Below are 24,296 nucleotides of genomic sequence, written 5' to 3' on the forward strand. Positions count from 1 at the left end.
CCGCTGATGATAACAAACAAGCCAGAGAGAAAAAAGCCAAGAGCTGGGTTTGCCTAAAGGATCTGAGTGGGGCAGGGTAAGCAATGTAAAACCTCAGGTCTGAGTCATAGGTGACTTCTTCCATAGAGCGAGGCATCTTCTGGGTTCAAGCCCCACCTCTCCAGCTTTCTCTGAGGTGGGGAAGATGGGCTAGGGGATCACCACAGGATCTGAAGGCTCAGGGCTTGAGTAGGTTCAGAAAAGTCCCTCCAGCCACCTGGCCAAGGTGCTCCTGTCTCCAGGCGATGCCTCCCCTCCTCTTGGTTCCTGTCCCTTCCCTACGGTCAAAACCCCTTCCCAAGCAGGGTCTGGCCCTCCTGTCCCACCCCAGGCCAGGGCTCAACAAGGGTCCCACATGAGCCCTGGACAAAAGGCCTCCAACAGCTGCTCTTAGTATAAATGGGCTCAGGTCTGCAAAGGTGGCCAGCTGGGAGGGACCAGGGTCACAGCCATACTGCCTAGTCTCACACACAAACACAGACACACAATTCAGACTGATAAGGCCTCAGAGTTTCCCTTCAGTAGAGACAAGTTAACACTGCACCCCCACAGTGAGCCCCAGCTGAGCAGAACAAGGAGGAGGTGCAAGCGGACATTGGAGAGGACCTACCACGTACCCATGCACCAAGCATTTTGTCCCATGTTCTCATATTATCTCATTTAATCTCCACATCCTCCAATCACATTACCTTTACGCACTAGATTAAAGAAAACCCTGAGACAGAGAGAAACTAAATAGCTTTAGGTCCTTCAGACATGTCCTTCTGGGCTGTAGTGTCCATGAACTCTGTACGTGTATAAGCTTCCAGCAACCTTTCCAAAAATCAGCTACACAGAGAACCAAGGACCGTGGTTCTAGAAGTTTCCTTTCAATTGCAGGAAAGTAGCCTTTCCATCCAAGCAAACAACCTTTCTGTTACCATTTTCCATTTTGCACAATTTAAAAATTTAACATAAAGTCTTAAAATCAGGATTCTAAAGCCGACAAGGTTCCTCCACATTGTAGCATGTGACAGTCTTTCCTTTTTTAAGGCTGAGTATTATTCCATTGTGTGTATAGACCAAATCGTCTTTATTCCGTTCATCTGTGGATGGGACATTTGGTTGCTTCCACTCCTTCACTATCATGAATGCTGCCGCAAGGAACATGGGTGTGGGTCCCTCTCTTGGAGATCCTGCTTTGGGTAGAATTGCTAGATCATATAGTGATCTTTAATTTTTTGACGGAACTTCATACAGTCTTCCATAGTGACTCCATCGTGTTATATCCCCACCAACAAAGCACAAGAGTTCTGGCTTTCTGGAATCTTCCCCAGTGTCTATTATTTTCTCTTGATTATTCCCGTTGTTACTACTACTACCATCCTACTGTATGCTGGGCAATAGCTCAGTTAGTTTGACTTGCATTTCCCTAATGATTAGTGATGTTGAACACTTTCTCATAAGCTTGTTGGCTATTTTATAACTTCTTTGCAGAAATGTCTACTCAAATCCTTTGCCTTTTTTTAAAAAAGATTTTATTTATTTATTTGACAGACAGAGATCACAAGCAGGCAGAGAGGCAGGTGGGGGGGGGGGAACAGGCTCACTGCCGAGCAGAGAGCCCAATGTGGGGCTCAATCCCCGGACCCTGAAATCATGACCTGAGCCGAAGGCAGACGCTTTAACCCACTGAGCCACCCAGGTGCCCTGTTACCCATTTTTTTTTTAACCCAGTTATTTGGGTGTTTTGCTGTTGCGTTTTAAGAGTTCTTTATACAGTCAGGATATTAACCCTTTCACAGGTGCATGATTTGCAAGTATTTTTCACCCTTTCTACAGGTTGCCTTTTCACTCTATTTCCTTGGATTTGCAGTTTTGAAGTTGGATGTAGTCCCACTTGTCTATTTTTGTTTTGTCTCTGCTTTTGTTGTCTTATCTAAAAAAATCACTGCCAAATCCATCATGAAGCTTTTCTCTTGTTTTCTCCTAGGACTTTCATAGTTTCAGTCTTAGGTTGAGGTCTTTAATCCATTTTGAGTTTATTTTTGTGGATGGTATGGTATAAGAGTCCAACTGTGTCCTTCCCTCTGGTTTTCCCAATACAACCTGTTGAAGAGACCATTCTTTCTTTCCTCACTGTGTGGTCCTAGCACCCTTGTTCAAAGTCACTTAGCCCTATATGGGTTTCCAAAGGTTTAGGCCTCTAACGCCCTACATTAAATACCTTCCTGATTCAAATACCTAGAGCGGTTTCTGCGTTCTTACTTAAACCCCAAATGACAGATTCCTCATGCCAGTCCATGACAGCAGCTATAGCTGAGAAGGTTTCTAGAAGCTCTAAATCTTATTTTGACCATAGGAACTCTCAGGACTCTTAACAAAGAATACAGGCTTTTGGTTCATCCATAGTTTTTTTAATTGCTTCACTAGTGACAAGTAATGCTTTGAGAATTCTGAGAAAATATACCCTGGCTTTCTTGATGAGGAACACAACGCTTGGGAGAGGACGCATTTTTAAAAGACCCTGGCAGATTCTAGCAAAGTTTAAAAACCAGCTTGCTGGGGTGCCTGAGTGGCTCAGTGGGTTAAAGCCTCTGCTTTCAGCTCAGGTCATGATCTCAGGGTCATGGGATCGAGCCCCGCATCCGGCTCTTTGCTCAGCAGGCAGCCTGCTTCCCTTCCTCTCTCTGCCTGCCTCTCTGCCTACTTGTGATCTCTCTGTGTCAAATAAATAAAAATAAAATATTAAAAAAAAAAAAAAACCAGCTCGCTACAGTAAGGGTTGTTTTCCGAAACTGAAGCGGCATGTATCAGCACAGAGCATAGCAGCAACACTGTACGGACTGGGCGTGATGCAGGAGGAGAGCAAGTCTTTTCTTAGAGAATGGGGAAATTTCTCTAAAGTGACCAAATGTTTCACTGATTGGCGACCACAGGAAAATAAAATCTGAAGATGTGTAACACAAGATCTTAAGGCTTGGGGTAGATCACTGCAGCTCTGAGAACGGAGGAAGGTAGACAGGGAGGTTTATCTTCCTCGGCCCATCTGTGCACACTCATGAAGACAAACTCCCCTGTCAAGCTGATTCCTCCCAGCTACCGTGATTGACAGAAAGACAGACAGACAGATGAGGGGATAAGACCAAAGGATTTTTTTACAGACGTTGTATTTTATAAATGTGTCACTAAATTTCTCCCTTTAAAAATGTATCCTTTTTGGGGTGTCTGAGTGGCTCAGTCAGTGAAGCGCCTGCCTTCAGCTCAGGTCATGATTCCAGGGTCCTGGGATCGAGCCCCAAGTCGGGCTCCTGCTCAATGGAAAGCCTGCTTCTCCCTCTGCCTGTTCCTCTCCCTGCTCACGCTCACTCTTTCTCTCACTCTCGCTCTCAAATAAATAAAATCTTTTAAAAAGTATCCTTTCCTTCTTGAATCATAAATTACAAATCAAAGACCACCAGAGTCAGAAGAAATTAACTCCTGATTTTATGTATAAGGTAAATAAGACCTAGGAAGGGATGATGCTTGGTCCAAGGCCATAGAGCATGTTCATGGCAGAGCAAGGACCAAAATCCAGGATTCCTTACTTATTACTTATTTCACAGAAAAAGATGCAGGGAAGCACAGAGAAAAGGAGCTGACCTGCCAAGTCCCAGATTAGTGGCAGAGCTGGGACAGGCACTGAGGACTATCTCCCTCCCCACCAGGTAAGGAGGGCCAGGCTAACTGAACAGCCTGGTAGAAGACAGAGTGTCTACCCCAGCCCCACCTTTTTCCGAAGGCTCCCACGGCAGCACAAAGAAACCACAGGAAGAGCAGCACTGGAGGGGCCTCAGAGATGTTCCAACTTCCTCCCCACCAGGGAAACTGAGGTGCAAAGGGTCAAGTGAACACAGTCCCATGTCCATGTGTCAAAAGGTGGCAAGCCTGAGAACATCACTGTGAGACACTGAACTGGGCTTGATTTCATTCCAGTCCACTTTCTGCCACTTAGTACCTCTGTGACTAGGAGCAACTTAATCTCTTTGTGCCTCAGTTTCCCCATAAGCAAAATAGGGAGCACATTGGTCTGTTGTTAACCATTCAGGAGTAAAGACATTTAAAGTGCCTGGCACATAGTAAGTGCTCAATAAATGCTAACTATTATTATGAAAGAGACATTCCTAACTGGTACAACCGACACAATAAAAATCTGACAATCTAGGATGGTGCTAAACAATAGAAACATAATGCGAGCCACACAGGTTAATTTCTAATTTTCTAGTAGCCACATTTTAAAAGATTAAAAAAAAAAAGGAAAGGTGATTAAATCTTAATGATTTTACCTAAGATATAATCTTAGTTATAGCTAAAATATATCTAAGATATAATCTAAGATACAAATAAATATAATCTATATATAATGATATAGATCTAAAGTATAATCTAAGATATATCTAACATATAATCTATAATATCTAAGATATAATCATTTTGACAGACAACCAATATATAAAGCATTAATTGATGCTTGACATTCTTTTTTTCATACGAAGTCTTCAAAAATCTGGTGTGCATTTTACACGTATAGAAGTAGCCACATGTAAAGCGCCCAATAGCCTCATGTGTCCAGTGGTCACCATGCTGGACACGACTGTTCTGGGACTTTCCCAAATGGGACTACAATGGGTTCTTGGGATTTTCCAGATTATTGGACCCTATTTTATGGAGTCACACAAGAGCCATCTTATTTGCACTGAATTGAATAAACTATATTTTTGCTAAACCATACTTTTCTTATCAAACCTCTCATAATGTGTAAGTATAATCCAAATTACTGTAGTATTCAACGCATAAAGAAAATCCTTTTCCTAAGGACAAGACAATCCATATACTCAACAAGGTGTTCGCTTGGTGGAGCCCAACCCCAGAACAGCAGCTAAACCAGACCAACAGTCCATGGAAACCTCACCCTCTCCACTGAGCTGGCATCACTAGGATTGTGGGGATTCTGGGAAGTATCTTCCTCTTGGCCTGTTGGTCTCAGGAGGAGCTGAAGTAGACACAGCAAAACATTGAAAGTCATGGTGCAAGTCACCTCTGCTGTCCAGATTGAGGTCTGTGACAAATTATCCAGAACAATCCACAGGCTTACTCTGTCTGCATTGAGGTGGCCAATGATGGCTTACTCCATTCAACAAACTCATAGGATGGTCAATCCCCAATGCCCAAAAGTAGGACATTTCCCTTATTTCCGAGGCTGAAGACCCCACAAAAAGTTTTCAGGCTTTTTTAATACATGAAATATTCAGCATGTAGATGAGTCAGTCAGATGTCTACTTAAGATGCCTGGGATATGATGTTAGGACACATACTTAAAATCATGTCGTAAAATGGTATATTGTGTTAAAAACAGAGCGGTTCAGAGCACAGATTCTGGAGAACAAGTGCCTGGGTTCAGATCTCAGCTCCTCCATTTACGACTAACTTTTGGGTGAGTTACTCCACATTCTAAGCCTCAGTCTCCTTGTGTGTAAAATAGGGATAGTTCATAGTACCACTCTGTACAAGTATTAAACTGGTGGAAAAAAAAAAAAAGTAACAGCCACTAGTAGAACTAGAGCTAGTAGAACTAGAACACCACCCAGTAAGTGTGTTCAGTCACAAAATACTGGTTTATGATCCATTCCCACATATTCTCCCTTGCATTTGTCACCTGCACCACCGGAATCTGGGTTTGTCCTTGGAATAAGCACTTCTTAGACTGAAGGACACCTATATACATCACCTTTACCTCTGATTATAACATTTAGATGTATTACATTTTTTTTACTACAACTCATTTTTATTTATCAGAATATTAATATATCATTATGAGGAATTTGCCACTGTTGAAACATCAAGTCCCCAGTGATATTTTATATTTCAAAGATGTTCTGCTAGATAGTTAAGACAATATTTTAAGACAATGGATGAAATAAGTTGGTTTTGAATACTACTGAATTTCTTTTTCAATCCATAATACTTTTATTTTATTTTATTTGTTTTTTATCAACAAATTATATATTTTTATCACCAGGGGTACAGATCTGTGAATCGCCAGGTTTACACACTTCACAGCACTCACCATAGCACATACCCTCCCCAATGTCCATAACTCCACTCCCCTTCTCCCAACTCCCCTCCCCCCGGCAACCCTCAGTTTGTTTTGTGAGATTAAGAATCACTTATGGTTTGTCTCCCTCCAAATCCCATCTTGTTTCATTTATTCTTCTCCTACCCCCTTAACCCCCCATGTTGCATCTCCACTTCCTCATATCAGGGAGATCCTATGATAGTTGTCTCTCTCCGATTGACTTACTTCGCTAAGCATGATACCCTCTAGTTCCATCCACGTTGTCACAAATGGCAAGATTTCATTTCTTTTGATGGCTGCATAGTATTCCATTGTGTACATATACCATAGATGTATTACATTTTTTATAGTCCAGAAAACATAGTTCAGGTATTTTGTTTATAAGTACAAGTTCACAATGCTTTGGACATTTTTTTTTATTTTAGTATAATTAACATACCATGTTATAACGGTCTCAGGTGTACAATATAGTGACCCAACAATTCTATACATTTCTATCATGATAAGCGTATTCTAATCTCCTTTATTTCATCCATTCTCCCACCTCCCTGCCCCCAGCAACTCCCAGTTTCTTCTCTGTTTTTAAGAATCTGGTTTTTTGTTTGTGTTTTCCTTTGTTCATTTTTGTTGTTATTGTTGCTTAATTCCATCTGAGTGAAATCATAGAATATTTGTCTTTCTGTGACTTATTCACTTAGCACAACATCCCCAAGTTCCACCCATGTTGTTACAAATGGCAAGACTTCCTTCTTTTTTATGGCTGAGTAATAGTTCAATGTGAGCGTGTATGTGTGTATGTGTGTGTACACACACTTTCCTTATCCATTCCCGTACTGATGGACACTTGCGTTGTTTCCATATCTTGACTATTGTAAATACTGCTACAGTAAGGGGGTTCCTGTATCTTTTTGAATTAGTGCTTTTGTTTTCTTTGGGTAAATATCCAGTAGTGGCATTACTGGATCATGTAATTCTATTTTAACTTTCTGAGGCTCCATACTGTTTTCCACAATGGCAGCACCGATTTGCATTACCACTAACAGTGCCCAAAGGTTCCTATTGTCTCCACGTCCTTGCCAACACATTATTTCTTACGGTTTTGATTTTAGCCATTCTGACCAATGTAAAGAAATTTCTCACTGTGGCTGGAATTTGTATTTCCCAGATGATTAGTGAGTTCGAGCATTTTCTCATGTGTCTATTGGTCAGCTGTAGGTCATCTGTGGAAGAATGTCTATTCAAGTTCTCTGCCTATTTTTTAATTAAATTATTTGGCTTTTCTAGTGTTGAGGTATAAGTTCTTTATGTATTTTGGCTATTAACCCCTTACCAGATAGGATCATTTGCAAATATCTTCTCCCATTCGGTAGGTTGTCTTTATGTTTTGCTGACTTTTGAATTGAGGTTGGATATCACAGAAAGCTGGGTATCAAGGCGAGCATCCATGTGGATATTAGAACAGGACTATTTTCCCAGTTACTAACCCATGTATATTTTCATCATCAAAAAGATCCCTTCTGCTGTTTTTCCAAGCCATGCTTATCACTTCTTCTCATGTGCTCATATCCTCCAGAATAATACACTAAGCCTGTCTTCAATTTTCTTGTCTTTTTTGCCCCTAGCAATTCTGTTATCACTGTAAACATCCCAAACTCGCCCTGATTGGGGTCACTCTAGGTTAATGTAGTTTCCCTAATTAATTTTATGGTTCCAAAGTATACAAAAGACCGTCCCATAATATAAAAATGCCCTATAAGAACTTTTCCAAGAGCTGTCTGGAGACAAAGATCTTGTCTTTTATTTGGACATGTGGGTACATTTTGGCTTTTCCTTCTCTTCTCCCACTGCCATTTCCTGGATGTTAAATAAACATGGTGCCTCCCTCTGGCGAAAGACCATGCAGCCCTGGCAGGTGAACGCCAGATCCAAGTGGGTGCTATGAAGGTAATGACACAGCTGTTGGAAACCACAACCTGATTCATGGTTGGCATTCCCAGGAGGTACTAGAGTGAGGTGGTCCAGAGTAGGGACTATGGGCACAGACTGCCTGCAGGCAAATCCTGGCTCCACCACAGGCTAACTATGACCTTGGGCAAGTCACAGAAGCTTTTTGTGACACTAGCTCCCTAATCTGTAACATACAGATCATAGTATTTGCAGCAGAGCACTCTTAGTGGATTAAGGAATACATTTAAGATACTTAGGATAGTACCTGCCACATCAGAAGCACCACATAAATACTGCTTCCCTCCTATCGTCATGACTAATACCACATCCATATACTCCCTCCCTCCCCGCCTCTCCCCTCCTCCTCTTCCTTCTCTTTCTCGATACACATCGACCTGTTAATCGTGATATTTGAGGGAATGGAGATGGTGACAGAGAGAGTTAACGTATATGGATAGGCTCAGCATTTCTTTAAAAATGAATGTATAATATTTATCATTAAATAGGGAAGAAAAAATGTATTGACTTAACAGTGGCTAAATGGGAACTTAAGAGCTCACAGCTTTAAGCCAATCAATAATAATATCAGAAGTGATTAAGGATGGTTAAAGGCCTCCACTTCCCGATCGTTGCAATGTAAGCACTGCATTAAAGAAACAGTAGGGCGGTTTGGGGACATATCATACTCCCCACACAATGGGGAGCCTCTTACATGTGCCACAAGCAGATCTGCACACTCCTGGGTCTCTGCCAGGCCCCAGAGTGAAGGAAGGGATAATCCCCAAGATCCTTTCATTTGCCCCAAGGATCAACTCTAGAGCAAAAGAGGCTCGACAAGCCAGACCCTGGGACCAAACGGCCTATCATGATGGCAGCCTCCCCAGGCTGAGAGGCGTCACTCCAGATTGGAAAGCTGCAGATGCTCCAAGCACCGCGAACATGCCAGAGAAAGCAGCAGCAGCCCATCCAGGGCTCTCCCAAAACTTCCCTGACAGCCGCTAGCTCTCGACTTTCCCAACGCTTACCCCTAATGATAATTTAGTCTGTAAATGGATCACATTCCCTGTGTCAAGCCCCATGCAGAACACAGAGAACGCAGCCCTGAGAAGCAGCCCAGGCCCTCAAGTAGCTCACAGCTTCAAGGAGGAATCACCGGCATAAAAACTCGGCCACAGGAGGACAGAGAAGAGGCTATTCCGTGTGGGTAGAATCAGGGAGGCCCTCCTGGAGGAGGTGAAATCTGTTTAGCATTTGTTGTTGTTGTTTTTATTTTTATTAACATAAAATGTATCATTTGCCCCAGGGGTACAGGTCTGTGAATCCTCAGGCTTACACATTTCACAGCACTCACCATGTCCAGCATTTTGATGTAAGAGGAAGGGAGAGAGGAAAACGCCTTTCTAGTCAAAGGCATGATGGTGTGACCTGCAAGGTTTGGGGCTGAAAACAAGAAAAGTTAACTAGGACAATCTTTCCCAAAATGGAATGTTCTAGAAGAAGACTGGGAGGCTCGTCATGAACAGGAAGCTAGAGACAGCCTTGAAAAATAAGCAAAAATTAAGGGAGTTCTAGGGAACCAAGAAGAAGGCAGTGTGCCAACCTCATTCAGTATCTCTTGTGGCTCAGACAACACGCCTATCACTGGACACCCCACGGCACAGGTTTCTGGCCTCTGGCCTATTCTCCCTAGATGGAAAGTCCTGGGCAGGAATGGGCAACAGGTTGCCTCCAGACCGCATGTCCAACCACACCCAGGCTGCCAGGTGCAGTAAATGCCTGGCAACTTCACCTTCCAGCAAGTTCCACATTCCACACCAAGATGCCCCATAGTGGGAGATTCTCAAAATCAGGGAGAATTGGAGGCTGGACTCCCAAAACAAGAACACAAAGGCCTCCCTCACATGATTATATAGAAGGAGAATGGGAAGCAGAGAGGGCAGACGGGGAGGCTGAGGCTGGAGACAGATGCCAGGATCCGATCACGAGAAAGTTCAATTATTAACAAGAACAATTCAAATGTTTGCGGGGGCAAACGTCCACCTGCCCCACCTCCCAGAAGAACAGAAGCTAGGTGAACAGCAGACAACAAAGCAGCTCATTATCCGGCAAAGAAGCACTGGGGAGCCCAATTTGCTCTTACAGCCGGTGTCCACCTTGCCCTGTCAGCGCCTGGACGGCTCTCTGGCTGATTACTATTTTGAGCATCATTCCTGCTAATCCTCAGAACGTCTTCAACCAGTGCCTGAAGGGCTGGAACACGGCGCACTCAAGGGGACCGTGACCATCTCCTGACTTGTGTCGATGGCTTCAGAACGTACCACGGAGGTTCCCTACATGAATTCATAGCTAAGTATCCAGGACTCCATGTTTGACACACAGATGATATTCTTCTCTCAGATGTCAAAAGTAATACACAGTCACTCTGTGCATGGTACACCAGGGACTACAGAAATCCATACATATGAAGGCGAATGGGAGCACTTCTGTGCGAGAGGAGCACGGAGATAGATGTATGAGAACATTCGCTGCAACGTGATTCAGGAGTGGGTAACTCTGCAAAGAACTTATATATGCAACACTATAGCGTGCTTGAATAAATCAAGAAACATCACTGTAATGGAAAACTATGAAGCCTTTAGAAAGTATGCTTTTGAGGAATATTTAAGGACATGGGGAAAGGCTTAAAAATAGCAGGAAGGAGAAAAATATAGATTTATGTAAGTGTGTGTGCCTATATGGCTTTTACTTTGTGCCTCATCGCTACCTCTACTGTGATCATTCTTTACAATGAATATACACTATTTTTGCAATCACAGATCACGACTTTAAACAGAAACAACTTGAAAAAATGTTTAGTTGGGGACACTGCCACATATCCAACATATGTTTACCCTGGATTTGAAGCCTCACTCCTCTTTCATACAGAACTTGCATGAGGTTGGACCAATCGCTTTATCCTTCTGGGGCTTCGTTTTCTCCAAAGAAAGAGGAGACACGGTCCCTGAACTCACAGGTTGGTGGCCCATGAAGGACTTTCCTACACGTTTCATCTAATCGAATTCTTGGTTAGAATCAACAGAGAAGAATGTCAGTTCTCTTTAAGGGAAGGAAAGGCTTCAACCCTTCAGCACTCTGTGAGTCCTACTGTCGACAAGGTGATGGGATCAGGATACAGGTATGTGACGGCCCCAGGATCAGTGTCCTAGGGCTGCCATAACAAACTGCCACGAACTGGGCAGCTCAAGACAACAGAAACGTATCCTCTCGGAGAAATAGGGGTCGACAAGTCTTAAATCACAGGGCTGGCAGGGATCTGTTCTCTCCGAAGGCTCCAGGGAAGGAGGCTTCTGATGTCTGCTGGTAGTCTGAGGCATTCCATGGCCTATAGATGCATGACTCCGATCTCTGCCTCTGTCTTCACGGGGCCACCTCCCCCGTGTGTCTGTGTCTCTCTCCCTCCACCAAGCCTACTGTGTGAGGGCCGCCCGGGACCAGTGGCATAAAGGGAAACAGCACCACAACCTGGAGACCGCACCCGCCTCTGCGGCACGCCAACTGGCTGCAGTACACCCATCTGTGCGAATGCTTGTGTGTGTTTTCTCTGATGTTTCTTAACATCTGCCCCTTCCAGTCAGACAACTAACGAGGATCTTGGCATGTCTCTGCTCTAGAAATCTGTGCAAGATGCAGAGAAGGAGGAGTCTGAAGTCAAGGGCTCCTTCTTTCCTCTCTTGTTTGAATGCTTACACATACTCAAGAGATGAGGCATTCAACAAGGGTCAGGCCAACAAAGTCGTGCCTTTGGGGTTTCCAAAGTGAGGAGAGACTCTTCCACAGTGAGGAGGGTGAGGGATGGGTCCCGCTGGTCTCGTACTGCTCTGTGGCACCAGCTCTTGAAAGGATGCTCGGTGATGCCCCTGGGCTGGCTGGACCCACACAAGGGAGCCAAGCCTGGAGAGGAGCAGGAGAATTACTAGACCCAAAGGGACCATGGGAATGGGACAGTGGGCTTCTAAGAGGAAACCACAACAGCCTGGCCTGTTAAAGTCCCCAGGAAATCTGCAACCCCCTAAGGAAGGGGGACATATAAGTTGATACAAAGGCAGCATGTCTAGCACACGTGAGTTTTCAGCCTGAGAGTCAGCCTTACCTCATACCGACACCCAAACAGCCTATGAGCAGAAGAAACTGAGGGACGCCTCCCAAACCCCATTGCCTCTGGCTTCAGCCCTTTCGAAAGGACACTTATGGTCCTGAATCTCTCTCCAGCTCCCAAGGAGCTCCCCACCCCGACTGGGCCTCAGGCTGTCTCCCAGGGTGGACACATGGACACTATGCCAAGGCTGGGGAAGGCAGGAAACCAGAGGCACCTGCAGGAAGTGCCAGGGACCAGACCTAGGTTTCCAGGGAGGCTCTATGGGTGCAGCAACCCCCACACCTCTGGGGGAGCCCCAATGAAGATGAGGTCAGGGCCAAACCAGCTTTGAGGTCTGGAATGCTAGGCCAAGGGCTCTGCCCACGGAAAGGGATGAGGAAAAGACTCTGAGAGTGACTGTGTGCAGCACTGAATTAACTATCTACTCTCAGACAGAGGAGGTGTGCAAGTCCTCGGGGCAGCAAGTACCCTGGGTGCTGAAAAGCCTCTCTGGTCCCTCAGGGAACCCGTGCAGACCACCTGCTGGGTAGTGCACTGGGGTAAAACAGCATCTGGGGTCAGGAGAACTTGAAGGAAGGGGCAGGTTCTCTAAGGAGAACTTAGACTTACAGTTCCAGAGACTGTAAGAACCAGAACCGAACACTGGGCAACCAGGACCGATGAAACCTTACTATGTGTAGACACTTCACACTCACATAGGCATCATTCTGTTTAACTCTTCTACTGGTTCCCAGGCTAAAGAAGACGAAACTGAGGTAGTGGGGTTAAGGGCTCAGAGTTACTGATCTATAGCATAGGAATGGATAAGCTGGTCTGGAAATATGTTTACATCAAGAACTCTGAAAGTCAAGAATAAAATACTATGGGAAGAACAAGGAGGGGCTCCTTCTTTACACCGACTGGCAAGGGACCATCCCCCTGAAGAGTCATTTGAGCTGAGGCCTGAAGAAACTGGCCAAGCAGAAAGCGAAGAAGACCATTCCAGTGAAAGGGAACAGCATGTGCAAATGTCCTGAGCCAGGAAAGGATGCAGCAGTTGTTCAGTCTCCAAGGAACCGACAGGAGCCAGTGTGTCTGGGGGCATTCAGAGAAGAAAAAGGCCTTGGAGAGGACACTAGATCATGCAGGTTGTAGCAAGGAGTTCAGATTTCGACCCATGTGCCAGGAGAAGCCAGCAGAGGGACTAAGTGCCAGAATGACAGTGTGTGATCCATCCATACCCCAGCACGGTCTGTCACACAGAAGGGGATCCGTCAAAGGTTGTGGAACATCTGAAAAAACAGACTTGAACCAGACTTCCAAAGGATGGAAACTGCTGGTTATATAGAAGGAAAGTAAGATTTCAGTTTTTGCCCAGGAGAAGAACAAACAATTTGCCTAATCCAAATTCACTTTCATGCCTCTCTGCTTAAGAAGCACACAGAGCCGTGGAAATCCACCGGCGCATCATGACAGAATAATTTCAGTGATCATTATCAAATGCCTTTATTTAGAAAAGCTCAGAAGATTGTATTAGCACAATCCAATATTTATGAAATGACGCTCTGCCATAATGAGGGGCTGAGAACATCAAGATTAGAAGCAGGAGTCACTCCTTTGGGAAGAGAGATTGGCACGGTGGGAAAAGCAATGTCTCTCAGCTTTTCAGACCCTTGGTTTCCCGATCTGTAAAATGGAAAGATTATAGGAAAGATGAAAAATGCATCTTGAATGAATTCACCTTGAATGATGAAAGATGAAAATTTCATCAGGTAATAGAGGGCCCAGAGGCATTGCCAGCAGTTTATCATGCATTTCTCCATTTAAAGAAACAATCGATAGTGAAATCAGTCCGAGAAAGACAAATAACATCTGACATCAGTTACACATGGAGTCGAAAAAACAAATGAAGAGACAAACAGCAGAATCAAATCCGTAAGTCCAGAGAATAAATCGATGGTTGCCAGAGGGAAGAAAAATAGGGGTATGCGCAAAACAGGTGAAGGGGGGGTGGGAGATAACGGAAATCCAGTAATGGAATGAGACCGGCTCGCGAGGATGAAAGGCACAGCCCGGGGAGTATTAATGGTGTTATAAGAGCAGTGTACGGAGACAGATGACGGCTACACTTGGGGTGAGCAGAGCAGAGCATACAGACTTGTTCAGTCACTACGTAGCATACCCACAATTAATACAACATTGTATGTCAACTGTACCTCAATTCAAAAAAGAAATAATAAGGAACAGAGAACAAACAAAATCTTTAAATTAAAAAAATAAAAAAAAAAGGCAAAATACACTTGATAAAGGCTATTTGACCATCCATCCATGCATCCATCCAAAGAAATGTTATTTTGTTCATAACAGGTAGGATGCACTGTATGAAGCACTAAGATAAAGCTATGGACAGGACTGTCATGGTCCCCAGGCACAAAGAATGTCTCATCTGGGGGTAAAACATACACGGTACGAACAACATCCACTGTGACGTGCATTGCTGTAACATGCTTGTTGAGAAAAAGCGTCGGACGCAATGGGAGTATTAGCAGAAAGAACGGACCCAAGCCGAAGTATCTCGGAAATGCTATCGCAAGAAAACCGTGATGATGCTGAGACACCAAGGGGTAGAACAAGGGAATGAGGTGGAGTAGAAGGTTCTATGGAGAGTGGTCTTTCCTGACAAGGAACAAGGCAAAGCAAGCGCACAGGGAGTGGGAGATGGGAATCAGGAGCTCAGTGCTGGAGCTGTTGAGTTTGGAGAGCCTACAAGACCCTACAGGTGGGCTAAGGAGAGGCAGGAAGAAATTATGTGTGCATGCAAAGCACATGCACATACCAGAAGATCTGGAGGTATCCCGCCAACCACAAAGATGGCCAGGCAAAACGGAGCATGTGGTACGTTTCAGCAGAGTGTTCTGGTTTCTGTGGGTCCCTAACAGAATGAGCGATTCTATCATCTAAACCAAGACACTTCTGAGAATAAAGTCAGCCGTGTTAAAAATGACGATGGGGCGACAGGCATACAGGTTGTCCCGCGGTCACCTTACGACGGGGCACGTGTCGTGGTTGGCGACTCTGCTCACGGCCAAGCAAGATCCTATCAGATATGCAAAGCTCAATTCTGTACCTTCACACTGATTTACTTCACCTGGGGCTGGTATCTATACTCATGAAAAATTTAGACAATTTACACCTTTAACTCGAACTATACAGAACCATCCAGTAACCTGCTTTGGAGCCAAACTCACAGTCACTGAGGCCACGCAGGCCACACCCTAACCTGCACCTTCCGGAGCACCTTCTCTGTCTCCAGCTTAGTGGCCTCCTGTTCGACCCCCTCCCCAGAGCATGGCAAGAAGACGCGGCAGCCAGGCAGTGCAGGTGCAGGTCTAGAGTTCATACAAGAGGTCTGATGGCAAATGAAGGCACAGGAGCAGGGGAAGGCCAGCCAGAGTGTGATGGTTATTCTTGTATGTCAACTTCCCTGGGCTACGAGATGCTCAAATTGCTGCTAGAACATTATTTCTGGGAGTGTCCAGGAGGGATTTCCAGAATAGATTAGCATTTGAATCGGCAAACTGAGTAAGGCAGCCGGGCCCTCCCCAACTCAGGAGGCATCATCCACTCCCTTGTGGGCCCAAACAGAACAAAAAGGGGAAGGTAGGGTGAATTCGTTCTGTCTCCTTGAACTAAGGGCACCCATCTCCTCCCGCCCTCAAACATCAGTGCTCCTGATTCTTGGGATTTCGAACTCCTATCAGGTGTATACCATCAGCCCTGGATTCTCAGGACTTCAGGGACCACCAGTTTTCCTGGTTCTCCAGCTCGCAGACCACAGAGCACGGCACTGCTCAGCAGTCTGAACCAATGCCCGTACTAAATCTGCTCTTAAATGTATCTCTCTCTATGTCCTAGTCATTCTGTTTCTCTGCAGAACTTAATACACATGCAAACAGTATAGAACAAGTCTGAGATCTCCCATATTTAGCGGCCAAAGTGAGGAAGAGTGCCAGAAGATCTTGGGGAAAAAATAAGACAAACATGGGTTAGAGGGAGCACTTGCACAGGGAGGAACCACAGACATGACGCTGCTTCTCCAATAACCTGGCATCTTTACCGCTGACCCTGGGATCACACATTCAAAGAGATGACCCTCGTGTTCCCAGAGTGGCAACACTTCCCAGCTCAGGTCCCTAGGTAAGCCTTTCCAAGAGTCCGCTCACCCAAGCCCAACCCACCCCAAATGTACTCTGAGCATTCCTCTCCCAGCATATCTCCCGTAGAATACATCAGCTTTCACTCTCATACGCCTGTCGCAAGCAGCTATCCATCAGGAAAGTACATTAGCCCTTTAGCTCCGCTGGTCAAGGATAAGCTGGGCATTCGGGATGTCAGAACATTAACTTTGTGAGCAATATTCTGACTGGGCCAGTTTCCCTAGATATATACAAGCTATGTGCCTGTCCTGGAAGAAAAGGAATGACCTCATTCTTCAGAGTTTCTCTCCCACAAAATCCAACTACTCTTAGGTTCCTAAGCAAAACCTAGGGACGCCCTAACTTGTAGCTAAGTCTTAGGATCTTGAACTAAAAGAAATGCTAAAGGTTCCTGAATCCCCGTGACATGTGAGTCCTACCCCCTACCTTAAGAATTCACTCAGCCTTGGTTTGAATACCCCTGGGGATGAGAAACGTACTACCAATGAAACAGTGTATCGCCCTCTCAGACCCCCTAAGAAAGTCTGTCCCCACAAGTCATCCCAAAAGTGAGTCATCGTCAACACAGCCTCCAACCCCGTGGGTCACGTACCTGTGGGCACCGCTGGGTCCAGCATTGGTTTCTCCCACGTGTTAATCTGCTCCCACGTAAATCCATTGGTCCCCAGGGCCACGCTATAACCACAGTTGCTGTAGTGCTCATCAAAGGAACAGCCGCCTACAGACAAAAAGAGATATGGGTAAATACATCCTTGTGTCTGAGACTTGGTTCGTTACCCCCGTCTCATCAGCTCTTCATTTACAGCTCTGAATGTTAAACTCCGGAGGAGATTTTAAAAAAAACAAAGAAAAAAAAAAGGCAAGCAAATTGGATTTTTATATTTGCTTTGGTGCTCTCGAGAAAGGTGCTGGTATCTGCAGGCGCACCCCCCCCCATTTAAAAAAGTTAATAAGGCCAGTTACATTGATTTCAATCTTCCTTCCTGAGAAAGTAAACAGCGATGTCTCATTCTAAGCAGGAAAAATGAATGCCAGGGCATGCCTCTGTGATTGCTTCCTGCCACAGGGAGAGACCCTGGGGACAGCAGAGAGAACACCAGCTCCAGAGCCCGGCCAGACCAGCCTCAGATCTCAGCCGTGCAGATGTGGGCCAGCGGCAGCCCACGCGCATCCCAGTCTCCTCACCTGTGACATGGAGGGAAAGAGCCACTGGACAGAAACACCATGAGGATGACATGGAGTAACAAAGCCAAGAGTAAGTGGCACAGAATAAATCCCCCACATCTGTCCCCTGCCCTATGAGAGCAGTTGGTGAAAACTCCTGTTTCATGGCACAAAAATCAAATTTGTGGAAGAATCAGACAATCGTGCCCTGGGAAGATAGTAAAGCCAACGTTCACAGTGCTTAAAGTCATCCACCATTTTAATAGGAAGTTGTATCAATTCAATTCCGACAAGGATTTATTAAGCATATGCTCAGGGGGCCGGAGGTCCCCTCCACGGGACGCTGACAAAGATGCAGGGCACAGAACCAGGGCTCCAAGGAGGAACTGCTGATTGGCCTGGAGAAACAGGGGCCGTGACATCCCGAATGAGGACTGATCAGGGCTCTGGCAGACCCAGCAGGAGGGGTCCGAGGGGGAGGAAGCACACCCAGGGTGAGCTGGCGGGACACAGCATTCTACCGCAGCTTCTGGACTCGTCTCCCAGGCCCAGTTTCACACCCAATCCAGCTCTGCCGCTGCCTCCCCATCTCCTTGCTGCTCAGGTCTCATCACAACACCATCTCCCTCCTTTCCACACTTCTGCTTCCCCATCACCCAGGCACACATGGTTCTGATCCACATGCAGAAGCCATCCCTCACTAGCCGCAGCCGGTGTCTACAACCTCCCCTAACATCATACCACCTTCTCCACCAGCTGTCAAGGACGAAAGCCCTTCTCTGCACCCAGGCCTGGGATGTCCTCTGCTTAGTGGGGTGGAAGTCCCGTTGATAGGTATAATATGGAAGACAGTCACAACACCACTTTAAAAAAAAAAAAAAAAACTACATTGTCAAAGGCTCCAAAGGCTTTCTCCAGTTTTCCTCCTTGCTGTGAATGAGAATGCGGCAGAGCTGGCCCTTAGCACCCCAATTTGGAGTCTTGGCTGGGTTAAGGAAAGCTGGATCTACTTTGTTAATACAGGGCTTTGGGCTTGAGTGGAGAGTATTCAATAACTTAGTCCAAAAAGGTCACAGGAATTTGGGGTGTCTTGTGTAGATATCTAGATTAAAAAGCAGAGGAGAGGGAGAGAGGAATGCAAGAAACAATAAAAAGCAGAAACGCACAGAAGGTGACAGCCAGTAAGAAATTTCCTGTGAGGCGGAACGCCTGGGTGGCTCAGTTGGTTGAGCAGCTGCCTTCGGCTCAGGTCATGATCCCAGCGTCCTGGGATCGAGTCCCGCATCGGGCTCCTTGCTCGGCAGGGAGCCTGCTTCTCCCTCTGCCTCTGCCTGCCATTCTGTCTGCCTGTACTCGCTCTCTCTCCCTCTCTCTCTGACAAATAAATAAATAAAATCTTTAAAAAAAAAAAAAAAGAAATTTCCTGTGAGGAAACTGGCTGATGCCTTGGTAGGAACTAAAATATAGAACTTAGTTTATTCATCCTTCAATTCAACAATCGTAGTTGTTTCAAGATGCATTGATTCGAGAGAGCCCAGGAGCACAAGCAGGGAGTGGGGAGGACCGAGGAGGAGAAAGAGAGTCTCAGGCGGGATCCACGCCCAGTGCGGAGCCCACCGCAGGGCTCCGTCTCACAACCTGGAGATGGTGACTTCAGCTGAAATCAAGATTCAGACGCTTAACGGAATGAGCCCCCCAGGTGCCCCCTTTCAACAACTGTTTAGTGCAGATCCAACAGAGCCCAAGACCCTGGCTATCCAGCGATCCGTAGAAGCAGCCTGCTATCACTCTTCAGCAAGACAGACTAACAGTCAACAAGTCAATAAAGAAACCCGCACACATTTCAGCATCGGGCCACAGAGGCTGCTGTGGCTGGGGTGCGTGAGAGGGGACCACGGGCTTGGGGTTCCAGAAACAGTTTCTTGTCCTAGGCTCTCCTGTCCCTCCACTCCACCCAGCTCCTGGGAAAGAGCTGGCCACACAGAGCAGCCATGGGCAGCTAGTAATCCAGGGAAGAAGGGCGGTGACCAGTGCGCATGGACAAAAGTCAACAAGCAAGGACAGGAGGCCCAGGCCATGAGAGGAAAGGGTAGGAGAGGACACATCAGCCCGGGTACAGTGGAGGAGGAGGGCCTCTGTAAGGCAAGGAGGAAGGTAACGGATCAGCTTCCACTAGACAGTATGCATCAGAACGGCTGGGAACAGCTCTGGCACATAGTAGGGCTTCAGTATCTGTTGAGTGACTGAACCAATAATGCAATGGGACACCTGACACAGACAAAGCTCTGCTTCGAAGTAACAGTAACAGTGAGCACAGAGCCCCCTGTGCTCAGTCTCTCTCCCATCCCAACTAGGAAGCTCCCTCCCTACGTGGTCTGTGTGGCAACCCCCAAGTGATCCTCCCAAATCCCTACAAACTTCCCAAACTGCAGTAGAGTGTGAATGCCCCAGACCCACTACGCTTACAATTTTAAAACGGTGAGGGCAGCAGGTGGGCTGCTCTCCAGAAAGCCAACCTTCTTCCTCTACGATCTCCCTGCCATCACCTGCCAGGAGCCCAGCCTGGAGAGACAAATGAATCAGGTCAGTGCCACGGACAACAGATCCTGACGTGCTGGAATTGCTAAGCAAGGAGCACATGCAGAATCTTCAGTGTCCACGAGAAACTTCTGCATCCTAAACGGAGACCAGCCCCCAGGGTTAGAGAAGGAAAGATTGGCCAAGACCACGCTACCTGTATGGCAAACTGCTTAGGTCTTCTCTTTTGTGCACACATTAGATGGGGCACCTGGGTGACTCAGGTGGTTGGGCATATGCCATCAGCTCAGGTCATGACCCTAGGGACCTGGGACAGCACCCCATGTTGGGCTACCTGCTTGCAGAGTCTGAGTCTCCCTCTTCCTCTGCCCCTCCCCCTACTCTTTGTGCGCTCTTTCTCAAATAAATCAAATCTTAAAAAAAAAAAAAAAAAAGATTCTCTCTCTCCCCCTCTCCCTTTGCTCCTCCCTACCTCTATTTTTAAAAAAAAGAAAAAAGAAAAAAAAAAAAAAGAGCACTGTGTCTCCAAGCCACTTCCATCTGGGGAAGACCAGGTAGGAAGCCCTAGAACTGCATGTAACAAAGTGATATCCACCATTTGCATGTGGCATGACTGGCCCATAAAAATGATTCTTACAAAAACCCTTCCTCATCTGCCCCTGCTGTGAGGACCTTCAAAACTATAGGGGAAGGCAGTGGCATCAAAAGAAAAATGATGTGTAGATCCCTGAGACACGCGCTGGAAGAGAGCCAACCAGTCACCTGGGCAGCCGTACTAGTATTAACCTTCCAAGAGCAGAATAACAACTTGTCTTATCCCTCAGGGGGATCAGGGGTTAAGCATGACCCCAGCAGAAGCTTTTGCACCCTCTCAAATGCAAGAAGCACGTTCTCCCTCAAGCACCTGCTCCATGCCAGGCCCTACACTAGACACTGACTACATATTTTATCTCATTTGCTTTCACTTAATGCTTGCAACCTGATGAGGCAGGTTATTATCCCTATTATAAGTACAAGGTAATTAATGTACAGAGGGGGTTAAGTGGCCTTCTCAACTCACATAGAAGGGAGTGTTAGAGCCAAGATTAATTCTGTGGTGACCTAACCGCACAACCCATGCTCTAAAAGACCAAAGAAAGAATGTATTCCCCCAAAGCAAGGACCAAGCCTTTCACTTAGAAGGTTACAAGAGAGGATCATGCAGACAAAGGGCTTCCAAGGTGGTTGGGTCTCTCCATTAGAATGCATTCCTTTGCTTATTCTAGAAACATTTAACAAGGGTTTTTTTTTTGGGGGGGGGGGGTTGTATGTGGGTTTTGTTTGTTTATTTTATGTGTACTGTGTAGAGGCACAGAATCGACATAGAGAATTCTCATGCTCGTGTGGTTGGCAGAGCGCAGGGAAAGCTGGTCCCACCAACATACACTTAAGGTGCAAAAATGCGAGGAACACCTTCACAGGGACGTGCTGAAGCCCTAAGATCCCATTCAAAGGAGGGGGTCTGCCCGATCCCCGAACGCCGCTCACAGTCCCGCGGTGGCTCGATGAACACAGAAGCTGGAAGTCCAGCACGTCAAGCCTGACAGCAAAAAACAATCGAGAACAGGGAAAGAAAAAAAAGTTTCCTACATGTCTGCCTGCTAAAAGGGAGTTAGGTATTTGGTTCTGAGCTTCCAAAGGCCACAAGAAAAAGGAAAAATCTGTTCCGATGTTGGACACTCCGTGTTCATAAGATAAAAGCCAAATCACACACGGAAATTGCAACCATTCCAGGTGCTTAGCCCACACAAGAACTTCTCCACCCAGACCAATGGCAGCAGAAATCCCTTTCCCCATCAAGAACAGTGTCGGAAACAAAATCCACGCAAGGAGTGCATGGCCAATGACATGAGTCTGATCCTCACAGCCATTCTCAACATAAATCGGGAATATGACCCAGACATACAAGCAGGGGGAAAGCTCACTGGGACTCCATAGGATTCAATGTAGAGTCATCTGGCTTGACCCAGGGACAAGTTTTAAAAGCTATCTAAGAGAAAAAATATACTTCAGGGGTTTTCTTGGGTTTTTTGGTGTTTTTTTTTTTTTTTTTAAGCAATCCTCCCTGAATTTTCTTCCTCTCTACCAACAGATTGAGGAAGAGTGGTTATGAGCTCAAGATGAAACATCCTGACAGCAGCCCACACTGCAGCTGGGACAGCCCCCCCAGCTCGCATCTCCTCCTCGCTTCGGGGCCTCCGCTTTCTGGTGTGCATCACGGATCCCCAGGAAACTCTGCAGTGGGAAGGGTTAAGGATTCCAGAGACTCAGCGAGACCTGGGAACTGTTAGGAGCCACAGAGATGCAGAGTCATGCCGCCAGCCAGGCACTGGCTCCTGAGAGCCAGCAAGAAGAGGAGAAGGGAGAGCCCAGCTGTCCCCGGACCCGTGGCATGAGACATGCGAACACCTGATAATTTTTGAGTCTCACTGCTGGTCCTCTTACTCTCAAAAATGGGGTTTACTCTCCTGGTGCAACTCCTTAGGTCCTTAATGCCTGACCAAAGAAGGTTCCTGGCCGTCTCTCTGCAGGTGGTTGTAGCAGGCTACTTAAAAAAGACTAATGATTGGAAAGCTCCCCAAAAGACTCCCATCTGGATGCTCACCTCATGCAATTCTGAAGAACAGGCAGACCCATTTAACTGAGGTCAACCTCACCACAGTCATCCGTAGGGGGAGGGGAACAAAAAAACCCCATAGCCTACTCCCACTCCAGGAATCAGGCTCAGCCTCCAGAGCACAGAGCCTGGTTTGGAGAAGACCCACATCATGCGTGGAAGGACGGGGCAGTGCAGCCGCAGGCAAAGGACCCAGCCCTACCTCCCGGCACCCAGGCAGACGAGCGATTTCCCCGGATAGGTTGAGGTCGGAATGTGGCAAAGGCCCCAGATGCACTGATGTGAGTCAAACATAAAAAGTCAACAGAGAAATGGAAAACTGTAGCTAGGAAATTGGATTCCGAAAACCCATTTGGGTTTGGTAATGTATCGCATATCAGCATCTGTAAGGGAAGTAAAAATAGTGCAGGATACATACTTTAAGATACATTAAAGCATAAATAAAGTTTATAGTGCCAATCAGAATTTTTTTTTAAACATGAGCTCTTCTTTTGAAAATGAGAAAGGAATAGAATTCAATAAAAACATAAATGTGTCTGCCTCTGCATTTCTCAGATATGATCCTGTATTTTCTTGAACAGAATTAAGTTCTGAAAAAGAACTAAAGATTTCCTGAGCTTCTGCTATATGCCAGGCACTGCACTTGAGCTGAGTAAGTATGGATTTATAGATGTGTGTACACGAATGGAGGTAAGTCCAACTACCACCACTCTCTAAGACAGGGATCAACACGCTTTCTCTGCAAAAAGCTCAACAGTAAAAATTTTCAACTTTATAGCCATAGTCTCGGTCACAACCACTCAACTCAGGCGTCATAAAGTCAAAGGAGCCATGAGACAATACATGAACAAATGGATGTAGCTGTGTTCCAATAAAACTTTATTTACAAAAACAGGTGGTAGGCCCCCTCTTACCTAAGGACTGTTGTATGCCAACACCTCCTCTAAGAAAGAAGTGTTGCTTTCTCCATTTTACACATGAAAACTTGTCCTCAGAGCTACTAAGGGATGTGCCCAACTAGGAATTTCAGGGAGAAAGAAATGACCCCACAAAAAGCAGTAACAATACTATCATCTCCTCTTATTGGCCACTGTGCATATACCCGTCCCCGCAGGTCAGGCCATCTTGTGTGTACCCATTTTACAGAGAAGTAAACTAACCTGCATGAAGTAGTAAAGTCAAGACATTAGTCTCAGGCTTTAATGGTACCAAAGTCTGAATATTTTCCATTGCTTCGGCCCTGCTGCTCTTAGAACACTGTGTGTGTTCAGAAAATCCAAGTTTCATCCTGCTGTTACCAGGGGAGAAAAAGGAAAAGGAAAAAAAAAAAAAAAAAAGCTGTGCCTGTAACATCCAGTGGCGGAGCATGAAAAGAGAGAAAACTGGACAAAACATCTTAAAAAATGGCAGAAATTTGCCTTCACTTGCTCTACATGGCCAGTGCCCCTTCCAGTAAAGCTCATGACTTTGACTGACAAACATAAGCATGAACCACCAAGGTGACGG

The 24,296-nt window shown here is 45.9% G+C and overlaps 1 protein-coding gene across 17 annotated transcripts in view; it reads right to left on the reverse strand.

Annotated features, from left to right (window-relative positions):
- The window catches only part of PTPRT (protein tyrosine phosphatase receptor type T), a 1,049,177-nt gene that overhangs the window by 763,545 nt on the left and 261,336 nt on the right, over positions 1–24,296 (reverse strand). For all 17 annotated transcript variants that reach the window (XM_082744638.1, XM_082744637.1, XM_082744651.1 and 14 more), the window contains one exon: positions 17,025–17,150. In XM_082744638.1, coding sequence (XP_082600764.1) covers positions 17,025–17,150 — 126 coding nt within the window. The remainder of the gene's footprint in view (positions 1–17,024; positions 17,151–24,296) is intronic.

The sequence above is a fragment of the Mustela nivalis genome (genome assembly GCF_964662115.1).
Source record: "Mustela nivalis genome assembly, chromosome: 8".
In the NCBI taxonomy this organism is placed as follows: Eukaryota; Metazoa; Chordata; class Mammalia; order Carnivora; family Mustelidae; genus Mustela; species Mustela nivalis.